The 25,401-nt window shown below is 41.3% G+C and overlaps 2 protein-coding genes across 2 annotated transcripts in view; one reads left to right on the forward strand and one right to left on the reverse strand.

Moving 5' to 3' along the window:
- The first annotated feature begins 5 nt into the window (after nucleotides 1-5).
- LOC124143334 (WD40 repeat-containing protein SMU1) lies at nucleotides 6-20,427 on the forward strand. Its single transcript, XM_048395277.1, has 13 exons — nucleotides 6-73; nucleotides 2,012-2,078; nucleotides 4,247-4,390; nucleotides 4,673-4,825; nucleotides 6,396-6,546; nucleotides 8,530-8,618; nucleotides 9,902-10,042; nucleotides 10,622-10,717; nucleotides 11,545-11,672; nucleotides 12,393-12,494; nucleotides 15,075-15,267; nucleotides 17,961-18,113; nucleotides 18,674-20,427. Exons 1-13 carry the CDS (start codon nucleotides 48-50, stop codon nucleotides 18,770-18,772), a joined length of 1,542 nt encoding a protein of 513 aa, XP_048251234.1. The 5' UTR covers nucleotides 6-47; the 3' UTR covers nucleotides 18,773-20,427.
- A 3,362-nt stretch (nucleotides 20,428-23,789) lies between these two features.
- Nucleotides 23,790-25,401, reverse strand: part of LOC124143366 (cysteine-rich motor neuron 1 protein-like) — a 50,186-nt gene continuing 48,574 nt past the window's right edge. Inside the window, exons 19-20 of the mRNA XM_048395536.1 lie at nucleotides 25,257-25,361; nucleotides 23,790-24,121 (exon numbers count right to left, since the gene is read on the reverse strand). Of these exons, the coding sequence (XP_048251493.1) occupies nucleotides 24,060-24,121; nucleotides 25,257-25,361 (167 nt within the window). The 3' untranslated portion in view covers nucleotides 23,790-24,059. The remainder of the gene's footprint in view (nucleotides 24,122-25,256; nucleotides 25,362-25,401) is intronic.

The raw sequence follows: 25,401 nt of genomic DNA on the forward strand, positions 1-25,401 counted from the left end.
CGAGACCTTCCGAGATACAACGCGTTTGTTCGAGATCGTAAAGAAACATGGCGGTGGAAATCGAGTCAGCAGAGTAAGTATGACTAAAATTGCATTGAATGACGCGTGTCATGCGTATATTTACTTTAATTTATAGACAAATCCAACCCAAACTATGTTTTGCACGATTCTTTTCACAAGCGTCAGGATGTTTTCCAAAATAGCCATTTTTTTGCAAACAGGCAATAACCGGCACGGAGACGCCGGCATTGTTTTGGAAGGATGCATGGCATTGAAGTTGCCTTGAATATTATGTTCCTTTCACTCTGACCAGAGTGACCACAACAACCTGATGCATGCATCACGTGTCATATCTGCACTGATCTGCACGATAAATATATTCATGATAAGTATTGTCTTATTTAATTCAGAAACCCCTTGTTAAAGGGGGATAACTGGCATATATTTTGATTTTAAGTCGTTAACCCTCATGCAGCGGAAACATGTATTATCCCTCACTATGCAAACTCTTTAACCCATAATTTGAAGGCAACAATTAATGCAGTTTACTGGATGCAGTTTTTATTGCGCTAACTGGCTCAGGCTGCTGGCTGTGGCTCTTATTTCACTGATCTTGCGGCCTGTCTCTACGATATTTAGGGTCAGTTTGTTTGTTTGTTGTTTTACGACACACTCAGCAATATACCAGCTATATGATGGTGGTCTGTAAATAATCAAGTTTGGACCAGAAAATCCAGTGATTGACAATATGAGCATCGGTCCATGCTAATGGGATATGATTTGGTTGGTTGGTTTGTTGTTTAACGCAACACTCAGCAATATTCCAGCTATATGAAGGCGGTCTGTAAATAATCGAGTCTGGACCAGACAATCCAGTGATTAATATCATGATCATCGATCCACGCATCCTGACCACCCGATCCTGTTAGTCGCCTTTTACGACAAGCATAGTCACCTTTTACGGCAAGCATGGGTTGCTGAAGACCTATTCTACAGCGGAATCTAAATGGAATATGATGAAATGCATCAACGAAGTCAGCAAGCCTGACTACTCGACCCCATTAGTCGTCTCTTACAACAAGCATTGTAGCCTTTTACGGCAAGCATGGGTTGCTGGAGACCTTTCCTAACTCGGATCTTCATGGGTACTTAAGGGTTAGTCGTGTTATGGTAGGTTAACACCCAATTCTTTCTTTAGCCCTGATCCTCTTTCCATTCAAGCACCTGTTATGGTCATTACATTTTGGTACCTCTTTCTGTGCAAATGATCCTTCGGTTTAGTAGAATTTGAGGAAAATCTGTAAATTTGTATAAAGTTTAGAGTTTTGAAGAGAAAATTGCTACTGCATGAGCGCCTAAAGGTAAACAACCAAGTGCTGATCACTTGGTAAACATACACTAATTATTGATGATGGTGCCTGTGGTCATGGGATAAAGTGTTGGCTATCTAGATTAACTCTTTAGCCTAGCCTGCCTAAAGCTGGAAACATGAGTTTACCCTGTACCATTGTCCATGCGATACTAATTGAAATCCGAAAAAGTGTGCACGGTGTGATGTATCACAGCCGTTTTGAGTAAAGTTCCAAGTCAGTCAATGTTGGAGATGAAGTATGTTTTTCTAGTGTTTGTTTAAGCAAATTTGTTGAGATCATTGAGCACATTAACATGTTCTACACAATCAACAGCAAGACTGCAGTTTCGCAAGGGCTGCACAACCCTAAGACTCGTGAAGGTGTTTTTGATTGGAAAGGGTTACCAAACCCTATAAGATATCCTCGGTAAACTGCATTCTTGTCATTATTTATTAACACAGTGACTATGTCTCTGTTTTCAAACTTGCAACTATTTACAAAGTCTGGACTGAAAATTGGCTCCATGCAAGAGAGCCCTTAAACTGTATGTTTATCTGGATTCTAACAGGTCAACATTTTGTCTGTGTGTTTTGATATGTTTCATTTTGAAACTATCCATTTTCGAAGTTTTATAAGAAAATGATTGTGTTTCATTTCAGTGTTGTGAGGCTCATTGAGCAGTACCTGAAAGAAAACAACCTCCTGAGAACCCTCTCCATATTACAGGTAATGACAAATGTCCATTACACTATAGCAGAGCTCCAGATAAGCTTTTGGTGTTGTGGGTATTTTACCCATGCATTTTAAAATCACTGGGTATCAGTAATTCTATATGGGTATTCAAATTTCTGTTACCCACTAGTTTTACACATGTAGGTATTTAAGTTAAATATTTAAAGACGTAAATCTATTAACATTAGTTAAAAGACAGTATTTGTAAGAAAAGCTAAATATTCAATATTATAAAATGGCATGTAGAAACTTTGGTGAATGAGACCAATGCTTGAATTAACATGATTAATACCCTTGTCTGTGCTATTCCAAAAGTGACAAAAGGCAATTGTTGCAAAGTACTGGATTGTGCATGCGCTGGAAATTATAATGGACTAAAAATCTGCTGCTTAGCGCTTGCCAATTAAGGGCAGATAAGTATGTTTCTAGACCCTATACCGGTTTTTGACATAAAAGAAAATGCCTGGCTGCTATGTGGAAGCACAGGCATAAGAAGCTGCGAGCCCAGTGACTAAAATCTTCAGGCCCTCTTTTAAATAACTACAGCTTATTGTGACAAGTAAATTGAGATGTAAATTTACAGCAGGCCATAAGGACACATACAAATTTGAAACTACAGGCCTGACACAAGATCTACCTGCCCCAGCCTACAGGCTGGAACTTATTTCGAACACTGGACTGCCTCCGTGGTCTAGTGGTAGAGGGTCCGCCCGGAGAGCGGAAGGTCCGGGGTTCGATCCCCGGCCGCGTCATACCAAAAGACGTTAAAAGATGGTACTTGTTGTTATCCTGTCTGGCGCTCGGCATCAAGGGTTAAAGCAAGGACTGGTCGGCTCGGAGTCAGTATACTGTATCTGAGTGGGGTATTCATGTTAAACTGCGGCATGGTATCTCAGTGGGCTAGCACTATAAATCGGCATCAATCCGGTCTAGTACAAGCAGCCACACACACACACACACGTGCATGCACGTCGCTATATAAGTGCAATAATCTTGGAAGCGACGTTAAACCCAATTTCACCTCACCTATTTCAAACACTGCACATGGTCGCTCAGATAACGAACACATTCGCGACTTCATCCCTGACACAAAATCATAGGCAATCGTTGGGGGTTTTAAAATATGAAAAAGACATATTTGTGTCAACAAAGACAGGCAGTGGCAAATCACTTCCCTGCGAAGGTGTACCAGTTGTGTGTGTTGATTTTGTGTAACTTTCTTCGACACGTGTGATAGTCCAATCATATAAAGCACAGGAAAGTGGCCTTGATCAAGCGCTTCACTGAGTACTGCGGACCCCCACCCGTCTCGCGTACAAGAGACGGCAGAGCCGTCACGCGTACACGTTACGTCTGCGACTGTTGATGTGGCAAGGGTGGAAACAAGACTTTGATGATAAGGCTAGTGGACGAGATGAGTAAAAATGCTGTCTAGAAAGATTTGCTGACAATAGTCCATACGATAACACTTACTGTATTCGACGTAATAAGCGCCCCGCTCTAATAATCGCCCACTGCGATATTTGCTAATATATTGGCTAGTGAACAATCCCATTTAGCACCCCTTTTTGATCAATGTACACAAGACTTATTTATTCGCGTATAATACGCACTCGTGTGTTATATGCACCCTGAATTATGGCCCATTACATTCTGGGAAAATATATCTGTCGTATATAAACATTTCATATAAACCACAAAATTTATCCTTTAGTTCTGTTTCAGAGTTATTTTCACCAAAATAATATTCTAATAAGAGCCTCCTATTTCTAATTTTGAGAGCGCCCTGTGCGCTTATTATGTCGAATACGGTAAATGTGCACACAATGATATAAAGCGGCAATTAGAGGCAAGTAGACTCACACGTTTTTTGCACAGACTAATTGTTTTGTTTTTTGTAGCTGTATTTTTCTAATCCAAACATAGATTGGTCAGGGTGCCGTTGTACAAAGCGATCTTAGTGCTAAGGTGATCGTAACTCCTATACCTTAAAATAGACTTACGACAGTCGTAGTGCTAAGGTTGTTTTGTACAACGGGACCCAGGCAAATAATAAAAATATCAAGCTGTGTATGTTTTATTGTCTGATTTGAGGTGTTGCCTCCCGTTGGCAAAGCATCATCTTTGTGCGTGTATTCTACAGTTGATGTAATCTGTTCCAGGAGGAGAGTGGGATCTCACTGAACACAGTAGACTCGGTGGACAGTTTTGTGAGTGACATTAACAGCGGTCACTGGGACACCGTGCTGCAGGCTATACAGACGCTAAAGCTGCCCGACAACAAGCTGATAGAGCTGTATGAACAGGTAGATAAGGACACAACAATATTGTCCATCAGTTAGAAACTATTACTGGTGCTAGAACACAGCACAGGAAGTTTCCACTACCTTTCAGGAATAAGAAGAGATAAGCAATTAGTATGAGTCAGGATAAGTATAAATGATATTTTTACTCTAAAAAATACATATTGAAATTTTACCATAAAAAATTCACACACGTCATATGGTTTTGGAATCTTAAATTAAAATCATATTAATCATAGAAAGAAATACTCTTTAGCTGACTTCTCCCTGTTTCTGTGATTTCAGATTGTCCTGGAGCTGATTGAGTTGCGTGAGCTGGGAGCTGCGAGGTCGCTGCTCCGTCAGACCGACCCCATGATCATGTTGAAGCACAACCAGCCGGACAGATACATCCATCTGGAGAACATGCTGTCCAGGTCCTACTTCGACCCCAGAGAGGTAGGTCCCCTTATTTATTGATATAAGGTGAGGTGAAATGGGGTTTAACGTCGCGTCCAAGATTATTGCACTTATATAGCGACATGCATGTGTGTGTGTGTGTGTGTGTGTGTGGCTGCTTGTACTAGTTTGGACTGATGCCAATTTTATAGTGCTAGCCCATTGAGATGCCATGCCGCAGTTTAACATGAATACCCATTCAGACACAGTATACTGACTCCGAGCCGATCAGCCCTTGTTTTAGCCCCTTAATACCGAGCGCCAGATAGGGTAACAACAAGTACCATATTTTAACATCTTTTGGTATGACCTGGCTAGGAATCGAACACCGGACCTTCCTCTCACTGGGCAGACGCTCTACCACTAGACCACGGAGGCGGTCTTATTAATATAAGGTAGATTTATAAATCGGAAAGAACAATGAAGAAAGAAGCATAGTGTATTTCTGGATAAGACATTGTTCTGTCATCACGTCATTTCTGAAAATTCAAATATGCGCTCGAAACTTGATGACCTCAAACATTGGACGATGTTATTTTTGAGAGGGAAGTGTCTAGTAATTTGTTCCAATAGTTGTATTTGGGCTATGCAGGTAAACATATCCAAAAGTGGGAGAGATATGACAATCGGTATTAGGAGAAAAGGTAATCCATCTGAAGATAGTGAGAATATGCACGAAATGCCAAGCTAAACCCACCTGTTTGTGAAATGAAGTTGTCCTACATTGCTGAGGTTGGATTCTATTCAGAGAGTCATCATTATTAAAAATTGGGTAAATAGTTTTAAAGCTTGTAAATTTTATCAACATCCTTAAAGAGGCTTTACATAATGTTGATATCTTGTATAAGAAATAAATGACTTGTGGTTGTTGTTCATCAAACAATAAAACACTGAAGGAAGAATAAACCAGTCCCTGCATTGTTTTATTGTACACCCACTCGTTTATTTCTCAATTTAAGCTTAGTTCAGCAATAACCAAGTTATATGAGGGTGGTCTTGTAAATAATTTAATCTGGACCACACAATCCATGGATTGACACCATGATGTCTGTCTACGCAATTATGATACAATTACATGCTTCAACCAAGTCAGCGAGCCTGACCACCTGATTCCGATAGTCACCTGTTACAAACATGGGTTGCTGAAGACCTATTCTACTTAGGATCTTCATTGGGGAGGTGGGTCATCACAAGGACTACATGGTATGCCGATATACTGCTATATGCTTTACAAAAGTTTATGCCTTATAAAAATACCTTGTGATGAAGTTTGCTATATATATGGGACCAGTTTAAACACTGGACAAACCTGGCTTGGTTGATGCATGTCGTCGATCCCAATTGCATAGATCAATGCTCATGATGTCAATCACTGGATTGGTCCAGACTCGATTATTTACAGACCGCTATCATATAGCTGGAATATTGCTGAGTGCGGCATTAAACAACAAGCAAACAAACACATGGAATATTATGAACATATGAATAAATCTTTTATTGAAAAGTATTCTTGTTGGCAGATACTATAATGATCACCTATATTATTCTTCTTCCCCATTTCCCCTTGTAGGCTTATCCAGAGGGACAAACAAAAGAAAAGCGACGTAATGCCATTGCAACAGCTCTCGCCGGTGAGGTGAACGTGGTGCCACCGTCTCGTCTCCTGGCGTTGCTGGGTCAGGCCCTCAAGTGGCAGCAGCACCAGGGTCTCCTGCCTCCAGGTAGGCCAGTTCGCATCCTCGTTAGATTCAGCAGGTGTCATCAAGATCTTATCTTAGGCTTAATAGTAAAAGAATTGGTTCTCAGTAGGCCAGGTCACATCCTTGTCAGATTCAGCAGCTGTCCACAAGATCTTATCTTAGGCTTAATAGTAAAAGAATTGGTTCTCAGTAGGCCAGGTCACATCCTTGTCAGATTCAGCAGCTGTCCACAAGATCTTATCTTAGGCTTAATAGTAAAAGAATTGGTTCTCAGTAGGCCAGGTCACATCCTCGTCAGATTTAGCAGCTGTCCACAAGATCGTATCTTAGGATTAAAAAAGTAAAAGAATTGGTTCTCAGTAGGCCAGTTCGCATCCTCGTTATATTCAGCGGCTGTCCACAAGATCGTATCTTAGGATTAAAAAAGTAACAGAATTGGTTCTCAGTAGGCCAGGCCGCATCCGCGTTAGATTTAGCAGCTGTCCACAAGATGGTAGCTTAGGATTAAAAAAGTAAAATAATTGGTTTTCAGTAGGGCTGCAACAAATACATTATGAGGCGAATACCATTCGTATCACGAATATAGGGTAATGAATACGAATGTTAATTCACGAATACAGTAATAAGTCAGCAGTTGATGTATTTTTTGGTATATTCAGTGAAACATTAACAACATAAATTATTTGACATGGTTTGTTAATTTTCTATATGATACATTTATCTACTGCACTTGTCCAGGTACTTAGTCTTAGTATCTGCTCAAATGCTACAATGACCAGTGACCAAATTCCTGTCAAATTAAATATTATAAGAGTTAAAGAAATCTTTGCATATCGTATGTTCTTATGGATGTTTTAGGTACAGGGTAAGTAAATGCACATGACTACATATTCATGAATATTCGAATCTTGTGGCCACGAATAACAAATTCAATTCATGAATGGATACAGTTCGATTCACCGAATACGCGAGTGAATCGTAACGGCCCTAGTTCTCAGGCAATGGCTTTTGAGAATATAGAGCGGGCGGATGGTGTTTTTCTTTATTGCTTGTTAAACTACTACGTAACCAAATAAACAGTTGTGTACCAACAACCTGGGAAAGGGCCTCCCTACATAAACAAGCATGCAAAGTCCTATTGCCGCCATGACCATAACATGGGGTACGAAGTAAAGCAGTGCGCATGTAAAGAGAAGTAACTGTGTGATATTTTGGACTGCATTGTTTTTAAGTATTAGGAATTTTTTTTATAATGGAAATAAAAACAAAATGTGCAGTGGACTTTATGATGGTGTGGAAGGTGCCAGAGAACCAAGACTAATTTTTTTTTAGCCACATGATCCAGGGCTCGATTCAGCTATGTAAAACATGTACATTTGTACACCAATTATTGAAATGTGCAACCTAATATTTATGTCTACATGCACCAAGTTCATGTCAAATATTTTAAGATTTGTGTCTGACTTACTTGTCGCCACAAATTCAACCTTTGAACGCACTCACTACTTGTAAACTTTATTTACCACATCACATCACTAACCCCTGTGTTATGTGTAATTTGTCATACTTTCTTATGAATGACTCATCATGACTGTGGGCACATGTTCCTATTGCTTTTTGCAGCAATGTGTCATTAATCTATGTGACACTGGCAGCAGACCGGCCTACATTTCAACTCTGATAAATTTATGGGACCAGGGTGCAACCTGGTTTTGTTTTGTGCAACTTGGTTTTCATGGCGACATGCACCTGGTGCAAGTTACATAATTTTCCTTCAATCGAGCTTCGCTATCTGATAATACCATGGTCCTCTATTCCAGCTACAACTATTACTGTGTTCCCAGGGCCACAGTCCACATTTTAGTATCTACCCTGTTTTATGTGATAATACATACATGATCCTTTATTTCAGGAACAACTATTGATGTGTTCCGAGGGCCACAGTCCACATTTTAGTATCTACCCTGTTTTATTTGATAATACATACATGATCCTTTATTTCAGGAACAACTATTGATGTGTTCCGAGGCAAGGCTGCAGTCAAGGAACAGGAGGAGGAGAAATATCCCACACAGCTCAGCAAGACAATCAAGGTAGACATCTTTTCACAATCCTAATGGGGCAGTGGGGTAGCCTAATGGTTAAGGCGTTTGCTCCCCATTGCCAAAGGCCCAGGTTCGATTCTCCACATGGGCACAATGTGTGAAGCCATTTGCTTGTGCCAATATTGCTGGGGTATTGCTAAAAGCGGTGTAAAATCCAACTTACTCATTCATTACCCCATTGTAAGTGTCAGTGAGTCCCAAGTGATGAAAGGGAGATAACTCTCATCCTTAGTTGTAATTATTCTGTAACACCACACTCAGCAACATTCCAGCTATATGATGGTGGTCTGTAAAGAATCGAGTCTGGACCAGACATCCCAGTGATTGACATCATGAGCATCGATCCACGCAATTGCGATACAATGACATGCATCAACCAAGTCAGCGAGTCTGACCATCCGTTAGTCTCCTCTTACGACAAGCATAGTCGCCTTTCATGTCAAGCATGGGTTGCTGGAGACCTATTCTATCCCGGATCTTCACGGGTCACAATTACACATGAATCAGATTGATGTTATTGTGAAACGGAGCCCTGGTTTGCTTGCATGTTTGTTGTTTAACGACGCACTCAGCAATATTCAGACCACCTGATCCCGTTAGTCGCCTTTACGACAAGCATAGTCTCCATTTGCTGAAGATTTGCTATTCTAACCCATCTTCCCGAGGCAAGTGAGTTAACTGACTATAAAAGTCCAGTTTCCACCCTTGCCAAACTAGGCTGGTATTATGGAGTTACATTTTGGCTGGGCTAACGAGTCTATGCATAGTCCCATCAAAATCGCACACCGAAATCGAAATCCGGTTTGTAAAATGTCGTGCAGATTTCTGTGGATTGCAGGATTTGCAAAGCATGTGCACCGCAAACTCGTCAACAGATATTTTCCAAGTCTTTTCATGTTTTTAATCAAGGTGCTCACGTGATTTGATGCACTTCGCTATGTAAGACCCGTTTTATCACAATATAGATCTTGATTATCAATCAGATCGTTTTGACTGGGCGCCACCATTTTGTTTGAAACAAATGCAAGTGATACGAGAGGTGGAATCTGATTGGTCCATAGGAGAGGCTTAGAACATAACTCATAATAACCACTGGTTGCACTACGGTTTGAGCCCAGGAATTCCAGCCTAGTTCGGCAAGGGTGGAAACTAGACTTTTATAGTCAGTTAACTCCCTTGCCTCGGGAAGATGATTCTAACCCGGATCTTCACGGGATTGAAAAGACTAAGTAGTGACTGTCTGATGTTTATATCTGATGCCTGTGTTACAGTTTGGTCAGAAGGCCCATGTGGAGTGTGCAAGATTTTCCCCCGATGGTCAGTACCTAGTGACTGGGTCTGTGGACGGCTTTATCGAGGTGTGGAACTTCACCACCGGCAAGATCAGGAAGGATTTGAGATATCAAGCACAGGTGAGCTTCAAGTTTGCACAGGGAGCACAGGTGCTCCAGTCATCTAAACGTTTGCAATTTGTTTGCTCTGCAGAGTTGTGTCCCTTAGGCATGCCAGAAACCAATAATTGTTGGATGATTACCATATTCACCCTGGTTCTATTTCTAGGATTGTCAGGACCATACTTACATCACCTCATTCATGCTAATAACCTCGAAAACTTTGGCAGGGTATCCCTTTGAAGCTGTCATGGAAATATGTGTCTCAGTGTTAAATGCTGATGCTATTTTAGGTTCATGATGTTAAATATTGCTTCAGTTACATGGTGACGAAACCGTATTTACTTCAATCCCAAAATGTTGATTCCCTTTACAACATGGATGTATTCAGCATGCTAAGTGACTGAATAGTTACTCTAAGTTTGTATGTTTTATGTTTTGATCTTTCTTTTTCTAATCCATCAAAGATGGGATAGTCGAGCAGAAGAAAAAAAATTTGAACTGTCTTCATTTTATTATCGTCGCTTTTGGCTGTATTCGGTCAAATCAGTAAATCAAGGTGATGCCTGATGGTGTTAAAGGCAGTGCTTCCTGCTTCAGGATAACTTCATGATGATGGATGATGCAGTGTTGTGTATGAGCTTCAGCAGGGACTCTGAGATGCTGGCTACAGGGGCCCAGGATGGAAAGATAAAGGTGAGTATCTCACACTGTGTCAGTTGGAGGGGCACGGCTGTCCCAGCCGTCTAAGGCGTCACTATTTGCTGTGCAGAGTTGCGTCCCTTGGGCATGCCAGGAACCTGTGATCAAGGGTTCGAGTGAGTGTGTATGGTTTTACGCTGCTTTTAGCAATATTCCAGCAATATCACAGCAGTGGACACCACTATACTACCCGCCCCTTTTTTGGTTCGAATCCTGATTCGTCCCGATTATGTTTCTAGGTTTGTCAGTACCATACCCGAGTGGTAAAACGTCTGACACTGCACTACTTCAGGCTTTCCTCCCACATTAAGCTGACTCACCATGATATAACTAGAATACTGTTAAAAGCGACACTCCACCCAACTCACTCACTCGCTCTGTGTCAGTTTAGGACTTTAGGTTGACAGGTGGACTAAGATGTGTCTCTCTCAGTCTGAGAGTTTAGCATGAAGGGTAGATAGAGATGAGTCTCACTGTCTCTCAGTCTGAGACTTTAGCAGGACAAGTAAATCAGGGCGCCATGTTGGCCACTGACAGTTTTTTGTGGGAGGCAATGTAAAGGATGTGGTGGGCAGACTCGATGACCTATTCTACCCCGGATCTTCACGGGCTCTGACCATGTTGAGCAATATTTACTTTAGTATGTAGAAAATAGGATCTGCATGTACAATCAGAGTCAGTCACTGTCAAACACTTGAGCTCCCAATGTATCGCAATACGTATCAGGATACAGATACCTGTATCGCAATATATTGCACTCCCAATTTATTGCCAATACAGAGTCCTAATCACTGCTTTGTGACTGCTGTGTCTGACTTCAGGTGTGGAAGATCCTGACTGGCCAGTGTCTCCGGAAGTTTGAGAAGGCACACAACAAAGGCGTGACCTCCATCACCTTCGCCAGGGACAACAGCCAGCTCCTCAGTGCTTCCTTTGACCAGACCATCAGGTACGTGGTGCTCATCAATATTCATCCCAACCAGTTTTTGCACATTTAGATGAAAATCTATTAATAATTTACTGTACTTCTGGCTAGGTTATATTTTGTGTAGACCACCTCTGTGGTGTAGTGGACAGTGGGTCTGCCCTGAGAGCGAAGATCATGTTTGGTTGGTCATAACAAAAAGTGTTAAAAGATGGTTCTTGTTGTTGCCCTGCCTGGTAGCAAGAAGAAAACAAAAGAAGGATTGGTGGGCTCAGAGTCAGTTTACTATGTCTGAATGGGGTATCCATGTTAGCACCATAAAACCGGCATTAAGTCTAGAGTTGTACAAACGCGTACTCACGCACGGAGAGAGAACTATGTAAGTCCAATAATCTTGAACATGATTAAACTCCTTTCAACACCTTACAAGAGGGCACGGGTTACCCAGTCCTCTAAGGCACCAGGATTCACTGCAGAGTTGCATCCCTCGGGCACACCAGAAACCTATGATTGTGGGTTTGAGTCCCGGGTCCCTGATTATGTTTCTAGGTTTGTCAGCACCATACCCGTGCTTGTGGGTTTCACCGAAGTGGTAAACGTCTGAGACCTGCATCATTTCAGGCTTTCCTCCCACATTTAGCAGACACGCTGTGATATAACTGGAATACTGTTAAAAGCGACGTTAAACCCAACTCACTCATCACCTTACATTGTGTAAGTGTAAATTTGTATATTTGTTTTCAGAGTACATGGTTTGAAATCAGGTAAAACGCTGAAGGAGTTTAGGAGCCACACATCATTTGTTAACGATGCAGTGTTCACACCTGATGGCCATCATATTATCAGGTAACTTGACCCTAGCTCTCTTGTTTTCTTCGTCAATTTAATGTTGCAAATGTGTTGTTAATAAGTCGCCATCATGTTCAATACTGCCGAGGATCATTGTGTTGACAGCATCTATAGATCAGTAAGATATATTGAAGTACATATTATACATTGTTATGTATGCTGCTTGGGAGATAAACACAGTGTTTTTCATATAGAGCTAGGTTACCTGTATATTCAACCTGGAACTTCGTAAGCTAACATGAGGTGGGCACCCCTTAAGAAAACTAAGCAAGCCTTGCAAAGATTTCGTTCTAGACTGCATGACACTCTTATGATGTCATATCGCTCGTGGTGACACGAAAGATAGGACATCACAGTAGTAGTTAGAAAAGCATCTGTTGTCCTCATTCATTCTCTTTGTACGTTTCTATCCTTTTTTTCTGCGCGAAATGTATTGCCACATATCCTTTGAATATTGTAGTAACCGCAACTTTGGATTTTGTGACCTGTAAGTGTATGTATATAGTTATTTAGATATGCCTACCGACAGTGACTGTAAAAGAAATACTATTCTACTAATATTAGCTTCTGCGGTGATGTGGCCATCAAATGGGCTGTTTCAATCAGAGGGGGTTTATTGTGATTTGGTACTTCTGATTAACCAATCAAAATCGAGTATTTTCCAAATTCGTGGTAGAATTTCCGTTTTGTGGCGGAGAAACTTGATAACTACATATAGTAGTGAAATTGATGTACATTATATATAAATAACACTGTTACATACATTTTTCATCGAGTACATAACTTTTATAGTAGTGCCCACTGTAGGACAGTAGGCTGTCCAAACAAAACACGAAATAGCATCCTCTGAGGGATAAAAAATAATTTGAAAAAAAATGGAAGTTAAAACGATGAACTTGCCCTTAGCTCAGTCTGAAGTTCATTAATTCCTTAGAATAATGAAAAACTTGATGGTGGTTTGTAGAGGTGTGCATATTATTCTGTTGTGGTCACGATACTTGTCCTGATTGATGGTAGGTCATCATTATGCAGTGGTGTTGATCATCTCTCATGGATAGAGTATTGTAAATCTTGAAACTAACGCGAACATGAATCAAATATTAATATTGTGTACCAGTTTTGGCTAGGGTCAGCAATCATATTAATTCGGAGACGCATTAGTTTCAAGATTTACAGTTTCTGCCCTGAGAGTGGAAGGTCTCTCACACATGCAAACTCAGTTATTGACATGGATTGCTGACAACCTGTATTTAACAACATGGACGTCTCCCCTCACTTGGAAATCTCTGAGTAAAAACTGGATCTATTCAACAGATACTGATGACAAAAACATATGGTAACATCGAGCAGTATTACAGGAGAAAGTTCTACATGCAATGTGTCATCCTCAGTTATCCAGTGTATCGCCATTCTATAATTGAAATAACAAACAGGAAGTCAACATTATGTAATCAGAATGCAGCTTTCTCGACGTGCTTTACAGCACGAGTTCAAATGGCGATATTCATTCCTGACAACGCTTTAAAGATATTTTGACAAAGTTCTCGATTCACAGTGAACAAAATATAATCCTGGAATGCCTAAAAGATGGCGGTACTTCCCACGGGCTTTGAAAAGTCTCTTCTGTTTCAAATGTTATCCGTCTAAACATTCTAGCATTCAGAGTCCGTCGTACAGCTCATAACTGTTGTTCAGAATGCCCCATGTTAACCTTTTCAAGGCTGCTTGACTATAAGACACATACAGACTTTCTCTTCCTCGATCTCGTGAGCAAAACTTGGATGAAAGGTAGTTCTGACTTGACCTGTAATTGGATGTTCTCAGATCTTTGTGTAGCAGTAGACATTCACTGCCCTATTTTTAAATATATTTCGACACATTATCATCAGTGGAGTTGTTTCATTTCTTGGCAAAATTATTGAAATGATTGAATACACATCAGTGATGGGAATTAAGCATGCAAGTCAATGGGCCCTTACATAACCCTAATGTTGAATGTCAAAGAGCGGGGAGTCCACTGATTTGAATACTGTAGCAGAGCTCCAGATAACTTTTTGAGCAATTGAGTTTTTACTTGAAGGTTTCTGTTTTGATTGGTTTATTACATTTTTTTGGGGGTAACCAATATTTTTTTCACTCATCTATTCACTACTCTATTTGGTTTTTCCTAAAATGAGTAAGCATTTTGAGATTTCAAAAAAATGAAATAATGTTTTAGATGTATATTATGGTTCTAAATATAGGCTTGACTCGGAAAGTTCATTAGCTCATTGTGTTTCTGAAATTAGCTCCGTTTTACGCATGCTGAAAAAACTTCATTTGGGTATTTACGCGTGCTGTTTTCAAACGATTGAGTTTTTCATTTAATGCATGAGTTTCTGTAAGCAAGTTAATTGAAAGTAATTGGGCTTTGAATATTTTTATTTATTTTTTTGGGAGGGGGGGTATTTTACGCAAAAACATGCTTATCTGTACTTCTGCTATAGTTTGCAAACCCCAAGGACCTCACCCAAACTTAGTTTCTAACCTGTTAATCTTCTCTGTTGATGTCCAGTTATTTCACCCTGACATTTTCAGTGCAAGTTCCGACGGTACAGTGAAAGTGTGGAATGTCAAGTCAACAGAGTGCCAGAGCACCTTTAAGTCCCTTGGGGGTACAACCGGTACCGACATCACAGTGCACAGCGTCCACCCGCTGCCCAGAAATGTGGAGCAGTTTATTGTGTGTAACAGATCCAACACTGTCGTCATCATGAACCTGCAGGGCCAGGTATGTAGGCCGTGGGAGATCATACGCTTATCCAATGGTGCACAGAGATATCGGACTCAAGCATGCCGAAATAGTTCAAGAGCTACCGATTGTTCTGGATATTTTATGTGCACATTTTGATTATAGGTTCATGGTTTTAGGGGACACACAAACGTGTGTCCAGTACATGCAAATGTACAGAATGGAAGCTGAAAAATATATACTGCATCCCAAGGGACATATTCCCGAGGCAAGAGAGTTAACTGAGTATAAAAGTCCAGTTTCCACCCTTGTCGAACTAGGCTGGTATTATGGAGTTACATTTTGGCTGGACTAACGAGTCTATCCATAGTCCAATCAAAATCGCGTTATGAAATCGATATCTGGTTCGTTAACTGTCTTTCAGATTTCGGTTGATTGCAGAATTTGCAAAGCATGTGCACCACCAACTTGTCAACAGATATTTTCCAAACCTTTTCATGTTTTTAATCAATGTGCTCGCATGATTTAATGCACTTCGTGATGTAAGACCTGTTTTATCACTATATAGATCTTGATTATGGAGCACATCGTCTTGACTGGACGCCGCCATTTTGTTTGAAATGGCCCATAGGAGAGGCTTAGAAGGGACATAACTCGTAAAAACCACTGGTGGCGCTACGATCGAGCCCAGGAATTCCAGCCTAGTTGGGCAAGGGTGGAAACTGGACTTTTAAAGTCAGTTAACTCTTGCTCGGGAAGATGCCCAAGGGACACATAATGTTCATTGTACCTACAGCGCATCAAGATCAGTTATGGGTGTCTGTTATTTCACCCATCAATCATGACCACTGTCCACATGATCATTGATTCATTCCAGGCTCTAAAGAAATTATCAAACTGTACAGTACACTACACCATTTCATTACTTCACAGGACCCTCATATTGCCTGCAAGGACCCTTAAAATTAATTATTGGGGTCCCCTGGACTCCCCCTTTAGGAAGTCAAGGTCAAACCTTGCAGGTTAATGATACCTTCTTTTCAGACGCATAGACTTTGAACATTAGTGATCTGGATAATAATCCTACAAATAATAGTTAATTTTATAGTGCTAACTTCAGGCAGTTACCGCTAGGTTAAATAAATGTGCAGAAATGTCAAATGTACAGCTGTGATAACGGTTTGCTTTGACCATATGTATCACACCCTGCGGGCTGATTATGTCCTACAAGGAGATAGTCAACTGCATGAGATTCTGCGTTAGAACAGGTCCCCAGCAACCTATGCTGGTTGTAAGAGGCGACCATTGATAGGATGGTCAGGTTTGTGACTTGGTTTAGAGCATGTTCAGTACTACATTGATCGTTGGTTACAATATCATGTTTTGGATTGTCTGGTCCAGACATGCCCGACTGGCTACCATCATATAGCTGGAATATTGCTGAGGGCAGCACTACACAACGGTCAGACAAACAAAACAAACGACTGGCTTGGTGGCTTGGTGGCTTGGTGGCTTGGTTGATACTGACCCTGGGTTTTGTCTGACCTCAGCCAGCCATCATGTAGCTGGAATTTTCCTGAGTGCGGCTTAAACAAAACGAACAACTACAACGTGTCTGAGTTTTTCACATGTCTGGACTCTTATGGAACCTACAACACAGCTGTGAGACTGAGAAGACTTGGTCACCTAGTTTCTCTTTTCTGTGGATAAAGATTTTTAGGAATTTGTTTGTCTGGGTGTTGTTTAACGCCACACTCAGCAGTATTCCAGCTATATGACAGTGGTCCGTAAATAATTCAGTCTGGACCAGACAGTCCAGTGATTGATATCATTAGCATCAGTCTACACAATTTGGATACGATAACATGCATCAACCAAGTCAGCAAGCCTGACCACAAGATCCTATTAGTCGCCTCTTACGGCAAGCATGGGTTGTTGAAGACCTTTTCTAACCCGGATCTTCACGGGATCAGCAATTCATACATACATAGGTGCTGCTATTATATAGTTCTTAAAAAAAAAAGAGGGACCCCTAAGTTGTGGAGAAATCATAAGAATCAACAGACTCTAGTGCTTTCTTTGACTTCAGCCGTGTTATGGGTGATTTATAATTTCTCTATAATTTTGACCTATTGTTGTGTTAGTTTTACTTGCTTAAAATGTGTTCAAAATGGACTGGGGGGCACGGGTGGCCAAGTCGTTAAAGGCGCCGCGATTCGCTGTGCAGAGTTGCGTCCCTTGGGCACGCCAGAAACCTATGATTGTGGGTTCGAATTCCGGTTCACCCCGATTATGTTTCTAGGTTTGTCAGCACCATACCCGTACTCGTGGGTTTCACCGAAGCTGTAAACGTCTGAGACCTGCATCATTTGGGGCTTTCCTCCCACATTAAGCTGACACGCCCCGATATAACTGGAATAATGTTAAAAGCGGCGTTAAACCCAACTCACTCACTCACTCACTCAAAATGGACTGTGAATTCTTGGCTCAGAATCAGCAGGGAGAACAATAGTATGACACCATCATGATTTCAATATTGTTAGTCCTGTCTCATGAGAAAATTGTTTTTTGTTTGCCATGGGTCGTTGCTCATAACGTCAATGACTGGTTTATGAGATGTGATTACTTTCAGGCCACTATGATCTAGCTCGAAATACCAAACCAACGAACTTTGTATGTGAATCAATTTTGTATTATTATATTTATCTTAACGCGATGTGTGCTACTTCCAGATTGTGCGTAGTTTCTCCAGTGGTAAGCGAGAGGGTGGAGACTTTGTGTGTGCGTCGCTGTCCCCCCATGGGGAGTGGATATACTGCGTGGGGGAGGACATGGTGCTCTACTGCTTCAGTGTTACCACCGGGAAGCTTGAGAGAACTCTCACAGTAAGTAGATGAACCCCTATGGTGATCCAAGCTTAGAATAGGTCCTTGATTGGTTTTATAAAGAGATTGAAACAGCTTAAAAAACACAAACAGCAGCCCCTGTGGTGATCCCGGCTTAGAATAGGTCCTTTATTGGTTTTATAAAGAGATTGAAACAGCTTGAAAAACCCACACAGAAGCCCCTTTGAGGATTTCTGACAAGAATAAGTCCCCAGCAACCTATGCTGGTCATTTAACTGAAGTTGTTGACTATGATGCTTGCATGCTTGCCGTAAAAGGCGGCTATGCTTGTGGTAAGAGGCGACTAACGGGATAGGGTGATCAGGCTCACTGACTTGGTTGATGCATTTCATCGTATCCTAATCGCGTGAATCGATGCTCATGATGTCAGTCACTGGATTGTCTAGTCCAGACTTGATTATTTACGGATCTCCCCCATATAGCTGGAATATTGCTGAGTGAGGCGTTAAACAACAAACAGACAAACAAATATTACATTGTAGCTTAGTGAAAACAACATATGATATAATTAATATAAGTTAATCTAAAACTTGTTTCAGGTTCATGAAAAGGACGTTATTGGCATCTGTCATCATCCTCATCAAAACTTGATATCAACATATTCCGAGGATGGACTTCTCAAAATGTGGAAACCTTGATCTGGGTGTCACGTGTGTATCTGTTCTCCGAGGTGGGGAGATTTCCAATTTCAATGACGCCTTGTTAACAGGAACTGTGGCTGCTTGCTTCAACATTCGCAACAACACAATGAGATGTCCAATCTGTTGGACAGATTCTGTGATTGATATCAGAAAGCTGTTTCTGTTATTTTTAATTGAAACTATGGATCATGACACTTCAGACAAGTATTCCACGTCATTTCGGAAAGCTTGAATTCTCTAAATATATGTTCATGTATTTCTGAAAAATATGGTCCAAATTTAGTCCTTTTGTCAACTGCCCAGAGTGTATGTGTCGAAACCATATGCATGGCTGATATATGCTCAGTATCAAAGACATCATTCAGTCAGTCGACTTGAAGCAAGATGTGCCAAAATACTATCAATATACATTTTGTTATTCATCTGTAAACATCAAAACTGAAATTATGGTGGTTGGGGGTTTGTAAGTATTACTGGTATGATCATGATTTGGATTACTGGTTGGAATCAGCAGGAAATTATCATTTAAGAAAGAAAGTAGGAAACGTCTTATGAAGAGGAAAATATAATTATGTGCAGACTGTAATTGAATATACTCATAAAATAGACCACCATGTCTTATGGAAGGAACAGATACAAGCCTGTTACACAAAGTGATCTTAGCGCTAAGGTGGTCGCAGCTCCCATACTTTATCATAGGCCTGTGATCTTTGTGGCGCTAAGATCGCTTTGTTCTACAAGGCCATGGTCATTATCTTGAGACCTTTTGACCAAGTTTTGTGAACCAAATGAGTGTCCAAGTTAGAAATAAGGTTTGATTGCAATAAACTTGCTCTGACAAACTGAGCTATTAATCACTCATCGTGCATAGTATGTCTCAGGTCGCTCATACAGCCCACATCTTACGTCATATTACTCCTTGCATTATATGGATTGCCCTGAGATCAGTTGGCGTATAATCTGCAATTCATAGTAGGTTGTTAGTTATTAGTGTCTTTGTGGCCGATACATTGATGACATTGGTGGCTCCTGATAGGTAGAACTTATAGAAAACTTATCCTTCTCTATGAAACTGACTTGAAGGTGATAGATTTCCTCTTTTCGAAGACACAAAATATGAGTTCTCACTCCGTCAGAGCTGCCAACTTGACTACAGTGATAATTATTTACTGATCACAGGAGATTATTCAGGAAACATTTTGATATAGACATACCGTATTCGACGTAATAAGCGCCCTGCTCTGATAAGCGCCCACAGCGATATTTGCTAATATATTGGCTAGTGAACAATCCCAATTAGCACCCCTTCCGATTGATCAATGTACACACGACTTATTTATTTCCATATAATACTCACTCGAGTGTTATAACACCCTTAATCATGGGCAATTAAATTCTTGAAAAATGTATCTGTCTGTATAAACATTTCAGGCTGTCAGCATAAACAACAAAATTTATCTTTCAACGCTGTTTTTTTTCGCCAAAATAATATTCTAACAAGAGCCCCTATTTCTAATTTTGATAGCTCCCTGGGCTATTATTACGTCGAATACAGTAAATTGTAACTTCAAAGACTTTCATCCCTGTCCATCTCCAGATGTTGCTGATATCATTAGCTTTTACCATCATGGGACAATAAACTATTGAATGGACCAAATGTTGTGTTTAATGTAAAGTACCTGATACCAATCCAAGCACCCAGTCCGAATCAAGTCTACTAGAATAGTTTTCACCCCAGTGGGGATTCTGGGTTAGAATATGTCCCCAGCAACCTTTTCTGGTAAGATGTAACTAAATGGATATGGTGGTCAGACTTGGTGACTTGCTCGATAGTGTGTCATTGTTCCCCAATGGGTAGAATAGGTCTTCAGCAACGCATGCTTGCCGTAAAAGGCGACAATGCTTGTCGTAAGAGGCGACAAACGGATCAGGTGGCCAGACTCGCTGACTTGGTTGATGCATGTCATCGATCCCAATTGCGTGGATCGATGCTCATGATATCAGTCACTGGATTGTCTGGTCCAGACTCGATTATTTACAGACCGCCCTCATATAGCTGGAATATTGCTGAGTGCAGTGTAAAACAAACAAACCAAACAACCACAATATTGATCCTTGAATTGTCTAGTCCAGGCTCGTCTTCTTACAGGCCACTGTCTTATTGCTGAGGACAATTGTTTCGTTCAAGTTTTTTATCTTTGCAATATGTTGTTGGTGCAGAGGCAGGTCACTCAGTGTGCAAGAAACCTAGATTTTGTTTCTTGCTTTGTGAACACCGGCCAGGTGACTGTGGTTATTAACAAAGTGGTAAACGCCAGCACCATACCTGCTCCTGGGTTACACCAATGTGGTAAAGTCTAAGACCTGAGGGGGCACGGGTGACCCAGTCGTCTAAGGCGCCGCGATTCGCTGTGCATAGTTGCGTCCCCTGGACACGCCAGAAACCTATGATTGTGGGTTCAAACCCCGGTTCGCCCCGATTATGTTTCTAGGTTTGTCAGCACCATACCGTGCTCGTGGGTTTCACCGAAGTGGTAAACATCTGAGACCTGCATCACTTCGGGATTTCCTCCCACATTAAGCTGACAGCAATGATATAACTGGAATAATGTTAAAAGTGGTGTTAAACCCAACTCACTCACTCACTCTAAGACCTGCATCATTTCTGGCTTTCATCCCACATCAAGCTGACACACCGTGATATAACTGAAATACTGTTCATTGCAGTAACCAACCCACACGATCATTATAGGGTACCAGAAGCGTTTCCAAATCTCCAACAAAAGAAGCACGTACGTTTGACAACTTTATTACCGATAATAAGAAAAGACAGGATTTTTAACATATTTATGTCAAAATATGTAATTATCCAAGTGTGGTATGCGCAGTGGCGAAGATCCTTTGAAATATTAGTGATAGAAGCTTAATCTCATGATGCACACATTTCTGTACAATGATTGCTCCCTGATAGCCTTTACCGGGATTGATTGGGGAAGCGCCAGCGCCCTTTTGAATGTCAGGGAGCAATTGTTTTCCTTACAGCGATTCTAACATTTGGAAGTTTATGGTTACAGTTACAACTATTACTATGAAAGACGATGGTAGCTGCAATGTACTTTCTATTCATTCTTTTAAGTTCATATCTCTATATGTACCGGATTTTCTTTCATTTTGTTGGATTACAATGAACTGAAGTAAGATATACCATGTTGATATATCATCATATTTACAAAGGTAACTGATTTTAATAATGTTTAGTTTAGAGTATCGGTTTCTATAAAATAGGAAATCATTGTGGGTGGTTGTAAAACAGTATTTATGACCGAACATTCCGTGTAACAGAAATTATGTCCGTGTATAGCACTTTGCGTATCTATACACATGTCTATATCGGAAACACAGGGAATGCATTCCTCAGGAATAGTCCTGGGTATTTACAGTAATAGTAACTGCAAACATGAACGAAAATGACACTATAAAATTATATTTTTAAAAATCCTTAATTCATGATTCGTTCTTGTTGAATAGTGTCCCCATTGTTACTGCCTTCGTCACATCCAAGCAAAATATACTCAACAACAAAAGTTCCTGTGACACCAATATTTTAGTGTATTTTTAAACAAGTAAAGTTTGGTTTTCAATATTATGGTACATGTAGGGAATCAAGTCACAGAAACGCAACTGCTACAGAAAAGCATGCATTCCATGCAAAAGTTGACTTTTATACAAGCCCCATGCAGTTCACTACCCAAGAATGGGTATAAACATGTGCGTTAACAGGATTCCATATGCATTGTTTAGCATCGTGCTGACAACAACCACTCAGAAAAACAACAAAATTACTCAGTTATTCAACATTACGAAATGCCACGCCTGTCCGAAAATGAGCGTCTGCGAGGCATTGGTATGCTTGAAGCAGATCGAGTCAACGTGATGTTGCAAGACAATTTAACGTCCACAGAAAAACCATTTGGTGTTTATGGCAACGTTGGCAACAGACGAATGCATTCAGAGACCATCCTCGGAGTGGCAGGCCACACGTAACCAATAATCGACAAGACAACTTGATTCGAACAACACACCTACGAAATCGATTCCAGCCAGCAGCAGTGACTGCAAGAAGTATCCCTGGCCTTCGACGAATATCTTCACAAACCGTACGTAGGTCGCCTCAGATGTGCAGGGATTGTCGCCAGAAGACCCGTCAGATGTCCCATTTTGACAGGAAACCACCCTTAAGCAGGTCTACAGTGGTGCAGACAGCGTCTACGCTGGACGACTATGCAGTGGGGACAACTTCTATTCACTGACGCGTCTCGTTTTCACCTCAGCCACAGCGATGGACAGATTTGAGTGTACCGACGTCGATGTGAACGTTACGTCAATCATTGAGTCATGGAAGAAGATTGGTTTGGGGGCGGCAGCGTTATGGTATGGGATGAGATTACAGCAAGACAGAGGACCCGTTTGATAGTGGTAGAGGGAAATCTCAATGGACATCGCTACCGCGACAAGATCATCGGCCCTGTTGTTCTTCCGTGTTTGCGTCGTCATGGCCCAGGCATTACCTTTCTACATGACAACGCCCGGCCTCATATTGCTCGACTTGTTCAGGATTCCCTTCAACAAAACAAAGTGAATGTCATCCCCTGGTCTGCTCGCTCCCCTGATCTCTCACCAATCGAGCACATGTGGTGCCTTCGACGTCAACCACGTGTTCCACAGACACTCCAGGAATCTCGAAACATGCTCCAGCAGATGTGGACAGATATCCCACAGGACTTTGTGCGACGCCTGGTCCATTCCATGAGACGAAGATGTGTTGCTTGCATCACAACCAGAGGTGGACACACAGGCTATTGATTTGTAAATTGACATTTTGGCATGTTCATGTTTTTTTTTATGAAATCACGCATTTTTTTAAGTCAGTATGGCAAATTAAACCATTTGAACACTTACAGGAGTCTTTTATCTGTTGCAAACCGAAATTGTTTCAGATTTGGTAAAAAACATAACTTTGCATTACATCTTATTCAACGTCACAGGAACTTTTGTTGTTCAGTATATGTTGTGGTGGGAGAAGTAGCTCATGCTGTTACATTCAACAATATTTTTAATACTACTGTCAAAGAAACAAATTATAATGGTTTGCAAGCTTTAAATAATCACATTCCCAGTATCCACAATGTAGTGAAGGCTTCCGGTTGGTTTCTCATGAACTAGTTACACATATACAATGTCTGGTGGAGCAGAGATACATCCGGGTTACTTCTTCACATCCGGGTTATTCCAAACTACGTCGTTTTCTCCGGACCTCAGTAGCCCATTGCCATCTGATGACTCTCACTGTGGAGAAGAAGTGTAACCGCATGTACAGTGTGTCACGTTTTTTATAATATATGGGACCGCCTCCGTGGCCTAGAGGTAGAGCGTCCGCCCGGAGAGCGGAAGGTCCGGGTTCGATCCCCGGGCGCGTCATACCAAAAGACGTTAAAAGATGGTACTTGTTGTTACCCTGTCTGGCGCTCGGCATTAAGGGGCTAAAACAAGGACTGGTCGGCTAGGAGTCAGTATACTGTGTCTGAGTGGGGTATTCATGTTAAACTGCGGCATGGTATCTCAGTGGGATAGCACTATAAATCGGCATCAGTCCGGACTAGTACAAGCAGCCACACACACATGTGCATGCACGTCGCTATATAAGTGCAATAATCTTGGACGCGACGTTAAACCCAATTTCACCTCACCTCACCTATAATATATGGTGAGGTGAAATAGGGTTTAACGTTGCGTCCAAGATTATTGCTCTTACATAGCGATGTGCATGCACGTACTGTGGCTGCTTGTACTTGTTCGGACTGATTTTAAAGTGCTTGCCCACTGAGATATCATGCCGCAGTTTAATATGAATACCCCACTCAGACACAGAACACTGAAACAAACCAAACAGTCCTTGTTTTAGCCCCTTAATGCCGAGCACCAGGAAGGGTAACAACAAGTACCAGTTTTTAATGTCTTATGGTATGATCCAGCCGGGGATCGAACCACCGACGTTCTACCACTAGACCACGGAGGCGGTCTGAGATACCATGTCGCAGTTTAACATGGGCACCCCACTCAGACACAGTAGCCGACTAGACTTTGTTTTAGCCCCTTAATGCCGAGCACCAGACAGGGTAACAAGAAGGCATTCATTATGTAGTAAATGAGGTTGGATGCTCCGAAAGTTGACCAACAAAACCGGAGAAGCATATCTCGACCCATTCATTGTTCGGGTGATATAATATAGCCTCAAACTCGATTAATTACAGACCGCCGTCATATAGCTGGAATATTGCTGCGTGCGGCGTTCTACAACAATCAATCAATCGACTCTCCCATCTTTGGCATAATCGTGTAGTGGCGAGTGGCAGGAAAACTGTTGGGACATCCTGTTTAGCTGCCCTCATGTCGTTACCGAAATCAGCCATGTTGAACTTACTTTCAAAATTGAGTCTGCAGGAGCAGGTGTCACATCCGGTGTCCGGGTCGACTTCCGTCCCGAATGGGCATACCACGTCCGTGCAGGTCAGTCGGGGACAGGTCGCTGTGACAACAATAAGCAGTAAACACACATGGAAATGTAC

Source organism: Haliotis rufescens, unplaced genomic scaffold (genome assembly GCF_023055435.1).
Source record: "Haliotis rufescens isolate VD_foot unplaced genomic scaffold, xgHalRufe1.0.p SCAF_14, whole genome shotgun sequence".
Lineage (NCBI taxonomy): Eukaryota > Metazoa > Mollusca > Gastropoda > Lepetellida > Haliotidae > Haliotis > Haliotis rufescens.